General features: G+C 40.9%; 1 protein-coding gene across 2 annotated transcripts; it reads left to right on the forward strand.

The window, feature by feature from the left end:
• Positions 1-459: 459 nt before the first annotated feature.
• LOC121541056 (RE1-silencing transcription factor) lies at positions 460-6,298 on the forward strand. 2 transcript variants are annotated; one of them, XM_041850072.2, is made up of 2 exons: positions 460-514; positions 2,575-6,298. In XM_041850072.2, exon 2 carries the CDS (start codon positions 2,799-2,801, stop codon positions 4,857-4,859), a length of 2,061 nt encoding a protein of 686 aa, XP_041706006.1. In that variant the 5' UTR covers positions 460-514; positions 2,575-2,798; the 3' UTR covers positions 4,860-6,298. The 2 variants fall into 2 exon arrangements, with proteins under 2 accessions (XP_041706006.1, XP_041706005.1); XM_041850071.2 differs by lacking the exon at positions 460-514 and adding an exon at positions 1,076-1,275.
• Positions 6,299-10,704: the final 4,406 nt, after the last annotated feature.

The raw sequence follows: 10,704 nt of genomic DNA on the forward strand, positions 1-10,704 counted from the left end.
ATAGGACATATATGTCAATCACGCTAGGGGTTAAAGCGAGTTGATCACGGCGTGACCAGCCGAGCCAATCAAAATCTCTCTCGACCCTAACGTATTTCCCCCGTAGGCCTTCAGCGCTTTCTTCAACCTGAAACAGTGTTGCCATGTTTGTGATTTTCCTGCCAATGGGGCTACTTTTAAAAATATGTCGTGGATGAAAATGTATTGGTCACGGGTTTTTTGACTATTTCTAATTTGCACCGCGGCTGCCATGGCATTTCTCTTTAAACATATATATTTCACTGTGACCTGCTGCTGACTGTCAGGAAGTGAGGCAGGCTGTTGCTGAGTGAGTGAGTGGGTTTGTGTGAGTGAGTGGGTTTGTTTGTGTGAGTGAGTGAGTGAGTGGGTTTGTGTGTGTTTGTGTGTGTGTGTGTGTGTGTGTGTGTGAATGTGTGTTGAGAGAGCGCTACAGTTATTGGCTGAGTCACCTAGAGGGAGCAGCACGCGCATGGCAGCTTTTTACCAGTTTTAGGTAGGCTATTTAGATTGTCATTATGGAGACACCTATTTCCAACTCCTTTTCCGTAAAACATATTAATTAAGCTAGAACTGATGCACATAAATAAATAATGGAGACAAAGCACTGGAAAATGACTTTGGGCGCACTAGAGCACATTACATAAATTCGCTCAGAAGTGGTATAAGCACAGCCCTTAGCTGTGGTATATTATCCATATACCATACCCCCTTGTGCCTTATTGCTTAATCATAGCAGTCAAATTAGATAAATCGACATCATTGATGGAAAATTATCTGGCAAGTTTAATAAGGGCAAATTAAATTTTCTCTTGGGACATATTCAAATTCCTTTATTATGTCATGTCATACCTCACAATAATTATTATTTTGAGGAAACCCAAATTCTGCTTCTAACGTCGTTACAAGTTACAACGATATTCCTTCTTAATTGGCGCGATAACGTTATGGAAAAAGTTTTATTGTATAAATATGGCAACTCTTCTCTTGCAAAAAAAAAAAGGGTTCGTTTTCAGACCTTTTTGGGCGGGTTTTGTGTGGTCATTGTGCCAGACATTTTAGCTTGGCCTGGCAACCTGAGCTGAAAGAATGTGCAGAAAAATAACGGAGAAACGCAACATCGTAGCTGCTCAAATTGTATTTGCTGTACATTTTACGATTCTTTCAAGCATTTGAAATCCACTCGTCGGCGTATGGAAGTCAGTGCGTCCAAAATGTAGCAGGACATAATGGCACAAAGTCAAAATGTCAACAAAGGTTTGTTCACAAAAAATGGTCACATGCTAATATAGCTAGGCTAACTTAGCATCCTCTGTCAGTTCTAATCTCGTGGAAAACAGCCATGGTATAAGCAATTCAAGATATTATTAAACATTTTCAATTCGATAAAGGGGCAATCTGCAGTTCATACAACAACAACAACAACGCGATATCCCACCAATGTTAGGGTAAACAGAGGGGTGGGGCTGTTTAAATGTAACGACTCTCAAATTCATAGTTGGGGCTTTTTCTCGATTCCTTGATTTTCTACTGGCCTCCTCAAAACGGCTTGGAGAAGGTCAGAGGCAAGGTTCCTTGGACCTTCTCTAATATGGATGATGAGGCGAGGAGATGCCTAGGTAGTGCAGAAAGATGAAGAACGTTTTGAGACTATAGTGTTTGTTTACAATTACATTGTTTATAAACAAAGTAAAACAAGCTTGCATATATGGATTGTGTGTTTCCTGTTATGTGTGATTGATATGTCCAATCACCTAAATGTTGACACCAAATCATAATAGGCACTAGCCCAATATTAGACCTCAGATTAATTATTTAATTAATTAATAAGACAAGGTCTAAGGGCATTCCATAACGATTGCTTTCGAGATAACTCATGGTCCAATGCCTAGCAGCTGGCAGCGTGTGTCCCATGTCCGAAGCTACATCCATAATCGGTAGACGGTTATGATTGGAGAATCGCTGTTTGCAACACCAAGCAGTGAACAAGAAACTATTCAATCCAGTTTTTAGATGCAACCCCCCCTCTCCAAATCAAAGTCTTATATGGTTTGTTCTAGTTTTGTGTGCACACGTTGCTTCTACTTCCTGTCTGGGGCAGCACCTGGCCGTTTTGCGGGACTCATTAGCTAACAACAGACAGGTGAACCATAGATGGGTGTGAACCACCGACAGGTGTGTGCAAAACAAAACATTGGCATCCATATTAGATTTGGGGAGGGGTAGCATCTAAAAACGGGATTGAATAGTTTCTTGTTCACTGCTCGGCAATTCAAACGGAGATTCTTCAATCAGAACCGTCTACCGATTATGGCTGTAGCTTCGGACACGGGACACATGCTGCTAGCAGGTACAGTCATTGGGCCATGCGTTATCTCCAACGCAGTCGCTATGGAATGCCCTTCGATCTTGTCTTATAAATTAATTAAATAATTAATCATAGGTCTAATATTGGGCTAAATAGGCACACCTATTTAGAGTACATTCGTTGTTACTAATAATGTATTTTTGGGGAATAAATCAACACTAATGTCTCTTATTCTTTTCTCCACACAGGCAGGAAGCAGACAGCCCAACCTGGAGTAGCAGGTCTGAACAACCTATCAAATGGGAATCCTGCAAATCAAAACGCTCACATTTCAGTTGTGCAGGATGCAAGAAGGCCAGAGGAGTTTGACTTTGAGTGTGTGGTAAATTCAAAATTCAAAAACTCAAAAGTGTGGTTTTGTGAGAAATGTCGCTTTTTGACAACAGATTTTGACGATTACAGCAGCCATATTATGGAGCATGCGGTAATGAGATTTTACTGCTTCTATTGTAACCATGTCTCATACAGCGAGGCCGAATTAAACCACCATGTAGAACAGCACACCAGAGTACACCCTTTCAAGTGTCAGTTCTGTGATTATAGAGCTGTGAAGAAAGACTATGTTGAAATTCATATGAAGCGAATACACAATGCGCCTGCTGAGAAAGTATCCAGTGCAAAAGTCACAAGAAAAAGCAAACCTGTCTCTCTCCCCAGTGCTCTGCCCAGAGATCCCACATCGTCAAGGGTCGCACCTTTGCGCACTAAGAATATCACGACCAGAGTGGATGAAGGAAGACCTATGGATGGGACATTGGATGCAAACATATTGCCCAAAGTAGAGGTGGAGCTGTTGGCACCTTTAAATGAACCAATTCAACACAACAGGCCTTTGACTGTCTCTTTCCCCGAAGTGGGGACCATCCCCCCTGGCTGCCTTGTTGAACTTGTTGAGGTGAAAACAGTCAACGGGACCAAGGAACTAAAGCTGAGACTTGTCACACAACAATCTAATGGGTCTGTAGCGAAAGCCTGTCGGACCACAACCTCACAAAATGCCACTTTGTGTAAATCATCTACGTCCAACGCCACTCCAACTACAGAAAAGGCAGTGAAAAAGAGAACTTGCACAGCTAACATATCAACCCGACAAATAAATAACCAGAAGCAGAAGGATTTAACAACTTCCCCCTCCACAAATGGTATACAACTGAGAAAACACTCTGAAGAATTGCTGGTGATGGTGAAAGATGAGCCCAAGGAAAATGTAAATCAGCCATTTGACATAGAGGAAGCAAAGGAAGAGAGCTGTGATTCTGCGCAAAAATCTGAAAGCTTCACTTCATTTACACCTGTCTCGAGTGTGTCCATGATGGGAAACGTCAAAGGCACCACCTCACCCTCTGTCTCTAACGAAGAAGTCGCACCTGTTGCACTGTCATCTCTCGTATTGTGCAACTCTAGAAGAAGCAACCCGATCATTCCCTCTCCAACAAACCAACCTAAAGAGGATGAGACATGTCATGTTGCTGACTCAAACACCTCTGGTTGGACTCAATCTCAGAATCCATTAGTAGATGATGTGCCAGGACCCAATGGTTTCCCAGTCATTTCAGCTGTATTTTCTCTAAGTAGCCCCCAACTCTTGGCGGTGGCTCTTCGGACCATAGCTTTGGGTAACAATATGCCCTCTGCAACCATAGAGCAAGGAAATATCAATAATTCTTTGATCCTCACACCTGCTAAGACAACAGCTGTGGGCAAAGGGCATGAACACAAGATAAAGCCAGGAAACACTGACATGGCCCCCGAGGGTTTGTCCTCTGTTCATAAACCTCAAATGACTCCAAAAGCCTGTCACCAGGTGGAGAGTGCTCAACGTTCTAGACACACCCAATCACTAACAAGTAATCCCTTGAGCACCAAGGAAGAAAAGAACAGTGTTACAATAAAGCTTCACAAGAAAACAGTTTTGAATATGAACAAAAGTCCTCCAATTGTGGCCGAAAAAACTGTAAAAACGCGGGACAGTTGGATTGGCCAAATTGATGCTGAAAAAGGGTCAGTCCCCAGACACTGGAAAAGTGCAGCAAACAAGCGGGACATTTCTGGTAGACTCTCATCCTGCCTGAAGCTCTCATTGAAAAGGATACGAGTAGAAGAGGAAAATGAAACACAGCAGTTAAGCAGCCGTCAACACTGCACACCTGAGTTGAACCAACGGAAGAAGAAGAGAAGACGACGAGACATGGTATCTGGGTCAAAGACTTTCGCTCACTCGTTAGATACCACAGGTGACAGGGTTATTATCTGCCCAACTCCACTGAAAGAAGACCAGCTGGTGAAGCAACCAGGCCCAAACCAACCTGTTGTGGTTCTCAACCATCCCAAGCCTCAGGTTCTGAGAGGGAGGGTAGGAATGGAGACGATTCCAGACGTTGGTCCAACATGTCACATAATGAAGATGAAGTTGAGCAAAGTAATGGGACATAAGTATGAGGTGATTGGATGTACCGTTAAGGCCTCTCCTTAGGGTTATGGCAAATTGTGATGGGAAATGATAGATTTATTTTCTAGGGACGATGGGGACAGAACACTAAAACATTGAGTTATCAAGAGTCTGATGCATTGCACCATTAAGGGTTGGCTTGCATTCATTTCCAGGGTCAGTCCCTAGATGGGCTTCAGATTAAAAATGGATAGATATTTCATACAATTTGTTACTTCATAGATGATGAAAGACTGAACCCCATTTAGAGAAATAAGTGGGCATTCAGGCAGGCATTTTTTTGGGGGGATAAATAATTAGCATTTTTGCTGCAGTATCATCGGTAGCACAGATCTGTGTAAATATGAACTGACGTTGTAATTTTTTTCTGATGGATGAACAACTGCTTAAATGAAATGAATGCCAATTATTTTGAATGCATTTAGAATAAAACAGTATGTAACCCCCTGGTTACTTTTAGTCCGGACTGCATTGAATTACTGTGTTCAACACTAGGCAACAGTCCGACGCAAGAGAGAATAGAACACACGCGAACTCCGAGCTAGCGACGTTGCTAATTTGTTGTTTTGAGTATTTAAGTTGATAACTCACTCTTCATTAAATAAATAGCTATACAAAAATAGTTTATACAATGATAGCCACGAGGACAGCAAGGAATTATTTTGAATTTCTTTCAACTGTCATCGAAAGACCAGGCGAATCTCTCTGCCGCTGTCTCTGAAAAAAGCAATTGTAGCTAGAGCTGCCACCTGATACCAGTGTTTTTACATCAACATATAAATAGTTGTCCTACTACAGAACTCTGAAAATGTTGTTACCACATAGTGAATAGAATGTTCATGCTAAACCTCTTTCCATTGATCACTGACTTTTTGTATTGTAGCTATTAATCTTAGAAAAAAGTTTGGTTATATTATCCAACCTCATCATTCCTGTTTTATATTTTGCCTTTATTATGGTTGACATGACATGACTTGACATTAACCTTAAAGTTCCTAGTGGAGCAAAGTAACTCGGTGCTTCTCTGTTGAACACTTTTCTGGACTTTTTTAACCATAATTCTTAACCATAAGTTCCTGTCTTCTTTATCCTTTCTTCATAAGTCATCCATGTTTTCTTTGGACTTTTCGTCATGGTTACTGCTGTATATTGCTAGAAGTGTTTGAACCGCTCCCTCAATCATCTGTTTTTCAAATTATCAGAGAAAATATTGAGTTGTTTTAAGTTAGACCATAACCATATATTTATCAAAATATAGCTCTGGTTTAGATGTGGTGCGGATCTTTAAATGTACATGTATTTTGGTTTCCTTTGACATTTTTCTCATCTTTTAAATGGGAGTTATTCGTGTAATAACAATTATATAGGTGTCGTTCTCATGTTGTCAGTGTTTTCTGTCCTCTAATATATTATGTATTATCTTAATGTGCCATTTTGAATAAAGAATTTTTTTCATAAATTCACATTGCTGTATTATTTACATGTACAGTGCCTATAGAAAGTCTATACCCCCTTGAACGTTTTTCACATTTTGTTGCATTATAAAGTGGGATTAAAATGGATTTAATTCTAAACATTTTTTTAAAAAGATGAATGAAAAATATAACACTAATGTACCTTGATTAGATAAGTATTCATCCCCCTGAGTCAATACATGTTAGAAACATCTTTGGCAGTGATTACAGCTGTGAGTCTTTTTGGTTATGTCTCCTAAGAGCTTTGCACACCTGTATTGTGCAAAATTTGCATTTTCTTTTCAAAATTCTTCAAGCTCTGTAGCAATTTTCTAGTCTTGCCATAGATTTTCAAGCAGATTTAAGTCTAAACTAACTTGGCCACTCAGGAACATTCACTGTATTCTTGGTAAGCAACTCCAGTGTAGATTTGGCTTGTTGTAGGTTATTGTCCTGCTGAAAGGTGAATTCCTCTACCAGTCTCTGGTGTAAAGCAGACTGAGGCAGGTTTTGCCTGTACTTAGCTTCATTCTGTTTCTTTTCATCCTGAAAAAATCCCCAGTCTTTGCTGATGTCAAGCATACCCATAACATGATGCAGCCACCACCATGCTTGAAAATAAGGAAGCAGTTACTCATTGATGTGTTGTGTTGGATTTGCCCCCAAACATAAGACTTTGCATTTAGGCCAAAAAGTGTATTCCTTTGTTGTGTTTTTTCTTCCAGTATTACTTTAGTGCCTTGTTGCATACATACAGTTGAAGTCGGAAGTTTACATACACCTTAGCCAAATACATTTAAACTCAGTTTTTCACAATTCCTGACATTTAATCCCAGTAAAAATTCCCTGTTTTAGGTCAGTTAGGATCACTACTTTATTTTATGAATGTGAATGCCAGAATAATAGTAGAGAGTGATTTATTTAAGCTTTTATTTCTTTCATCGCATTCCCAGTGGGTCAGAAGTTTACATACACTCAATTAGTATTTGGTAGCTTTCCCTTTAAATTGTTTAACTTGGGTCAAACATTTTGGGTAGCCTTCCACAAGCTTCCCACAATAAGTTGGGTGAATTGTGGCCCATTCCTCCTGACAGAGCTGGTGTAACTGAGTCAAGTTTGTAGGCCACAACTTTGGAAGTACAGTGGGGAGAACAAGTATTTGATACACTGCCGATTTTGCAGGTTTTCCTACTTACAAAGCATGTAGAGGTCTGTAATTTTTATCATATGTACACTTCAACTGTGAGAGACGGAATCTAAAACAAAAATCCAGAAAATCACATTGTATGATTTTTAAGTAATTAATTTGCATTTTATTGAATGACATAATTATTTGATCACCTACCAACCAGTAAGAATACCGGCTCTCACAGACCTGTTCGTTTTTCTTTAAGAAGCCCTCCTGTTCTCCACTCATTACCTGTATTAACTGCACCTGTTTGAAATCGTTACCTGTATAAAAGACACCTGTCCACAGACTCCAACCTCTCCACAATGGCCAAGACCAGAGAGCTGTGTAAGGACATCAGGGATAGAATTGTAGACCTGCACAAGGCTGGGATGGGCTACAGGACAATAGGCAAGCAGCTTGGTGAGAAGGCAACAACTGTTGGTGCAATTATTAGAAAATGGATGAAGTTCAAGATGACGGTCAATCAACCTCGGTCTGGGGCTCCATGCAAGATCTCACCTCGTGGGGCATCAATGATCATGAGAGGTGAGGGATCAGCCCAGAACTACACGGCAGGACCTGGTCAATGACCTGAAGAGAGCTGGGACCACAGTCTCAAAGAAAACCATTAGTAACACACTACGCCGTCATGGATTCAAATCCTGCAGTGCACGCAAGGTCCCCCTGCTCAAGCCAGCGCATGTCCAGGCCCGTCTGAAGTTTGCCAATGACCATCTGGATGATCCAGAGGAGTAATGGGAGAAGGTCATGTGGTCTGATGAGACAAAAATAGAGCTTTTTGGTCTAAACTCCACTCGCCGTGTTTGGAGGAAGAAGAAGGATGAGTACAACCCCAAGAACACCATCCCAACCGTGAAGCATGGAGGTGGAAACATCATTCTTTGGGGATGCTTTTCTGCAAAGGGGACAGGACGACTGCACCGTATTGAGGGGAGGATGGATGGGGCCATGTATCGCGAGATCTTGGCCAACAACCTCCTTCCCTCAGTAAGAGCATTGAAGATGGGTCGTGGGCTGGGTCTTCCAGCATGACAACGACCGAAACACACAGCCAGGGCAACTAAGGAGTGGCTCCGTGAAGCATCTCAAGGTCCTGGAGTGGCCTAGCCAGTCTCCAGACCTGAACCCAATAGAAAATCTTTGGAGGGAGCTGAAAGTCCCTATTGCCCAGCGACAGCCCCGAAACCTGAAGGATCTGGAGAAGGTCTGTATGGAGGAGTGGGCCAAAATCCCTGCTGCAGTGTGTGCAAACCTGGTCAAGATCTACAGTAAACGTATGATCTCTGTAATTGCAAACAAAGGTTTCTGTACCAAATATTAAGTTCTGCTTTTCTGATGTATCAAATACTTATGTCATGCAATAAAATGCAAATTAATTACTTAAAAATCATACAATGTGATTTTCTGGATTTTTGTTTTAGATTCCGTCTCTCACAGTTGAAGTGTACCTATGATAAAAATTACAGACCTCTACATGCTTTGTAAGTAGGAAAACCTGCAAAATCGGCAGTGTATCAAATACTTGTTCTCCCCACTGTATGCTTGGGGTCATTGTCCATTTGGAAGACCCATTTGCAACCAAGCTTTAACTTCCTGACTGAGGTCTTGAGATGTTGCTTCAATATATTCACATAATTTTCCTTCCTCATGATGCCATCTATTTTGTGAAGTGCACCAGTCCCTTCTGCAGCAAAGCACCCCCACAGCATGATGCTGCCACGCCCGTGCTTCACGGTTGGGATGGTGTTCTTCGGCTTGCAAGGCACCCCCTTTTTCCTCCAAACATAACGATGGTCATTATGGCCAAACAGTTCTATTTTTGTTTCATCATACCGGAGGACATTTCTCCAAAAAGTACGATCTTTGTCCCCATGTTGCAAACCGTAGTCTGTCTTTTTTATGGCGGTTTTGGAGCAGTGGCTTCTTCCTTGCTGAGCGGCCTTTCAGGTTATGTCGATATAGGACTCGTTTTACTGTGAATATAGATACTTTTGTACCTGTTTCCTCCAGCATCTTAATAAGGTCCTTTGCTGTTGTTCTGGGATTGATTTGCACTTTTCGCACCAAAGTACGTTCATCTCTAGGAGACAGAACACGTCTCCTTCCTGAGCGGTATGACGGCTGCGTGGTCCCATGGTGTTTATACTTGCGTACTATTGTTTGTACAGATGAACGTGGTACCTTCAGGCATTTGGACATTTCTCCCAAGGATGAACCAGACTTGTGGTCTACAATTTTTCTTCTGAGGTCTTGGCTGATATCTTTTGATTTTCCCATGATGTCAAGCAAAGAGGCACTGAGTTTGAAGGTAGGCCTTGAAATACATCCACAGGTACACCTCCAATTGACTCAAATGATGTCAATTAGCCTATCAGAAGCTTCTAAAGCCATGACATCATTTTCTGAAATTTTCCAAGCTCTTTGAAGGCACAGTCAACTTAGTGTATGTAAACTTCTGACCCACTGGAATTGTGATACAGTGAATTCTAAGTGAAATATTCTGTCTGTAAACAATTGTTGGAAAAATGACTTGTGTCATACACAAAGTAGATGTCTTAACCGACTTGCCAAAACTATAGTTTGTTAACAAGATATTTGTGGAGTGGTTGAAAAACAACTTTTAATGACTCCAACCTAAACTTCCAACTTCAACTGTATATGGATATTATGTATATTATTATTTTCACTTTAGGTCCTTATTGTGGATCCATCCTCAGTTTTCTCCCATCAGCCATTGAACTTTGTAGCTGTTTTAAAATCACAAATGGCCTCATGTTGACATCCTTAAGCAGTTTCCTTCCTGTCCTGCAGCTCCGTTCAGAAGGGGTGGTTTATTCCATTATCCACAGCATAATTATTAACTTGACCATGCTTAAAGATATATTCAATGTCTGATTCGAAGAACTCCCTTGTCTTTGTAGTTGAATCTGTACTGAAATTAAATACTTACACCTTACAGATGTTTTATGTATTGGGACAGAGGAAGGGGCAGTCATTAAAAAATAATGTCAACCCCTATTATTTCACACGAGAGTCCATATAATTTATGTGATTTGTTAAGCCAAATTTTACTTCAGAGCTATACTGAACAAAAATATAAACGCAACATGTAAAGTGTTGGTCCCATGTTTCATGAGCTGAAATAAAGGATCCCAGAAATGTTCCTCTAGCACAAAAAGCTTATTTATCTAAAATGTTGTGCACAAATTTGTTTACATCCCTG

Source organism: Coregonus clupeaformis, chromosome 3, assembly GCF_020615455.1.
Source record: "Coregonus clupeaformis isolate EN_2021a chromosome 3, ASM2061545v1, whole genome shotgun sequence".
NCBI classification, from domain to species: domain Eukaryota; kingdom Metazoa; phylum Chordata; class Actinopteri; order Salmoniformes; family Salmonidae; genus Coregonus; species Coregonus clupeaformis.

Excerpts from the sequence above, each read along its gene's own strand:
- LOC121541056 (XM_041850071.2), top strand. The coding sequence starts at position 1,248 with ATGGCACAAAGTCAAAATGTCAACAAAG. Across the intron at positions 1,276-2,574 it reads AAGTCAAAATGTCAACAAAG|GCAGGAAGCAGACAGCCCAA; the intron begins GTTTGTTCACAA and ends TTCTCCACACAG.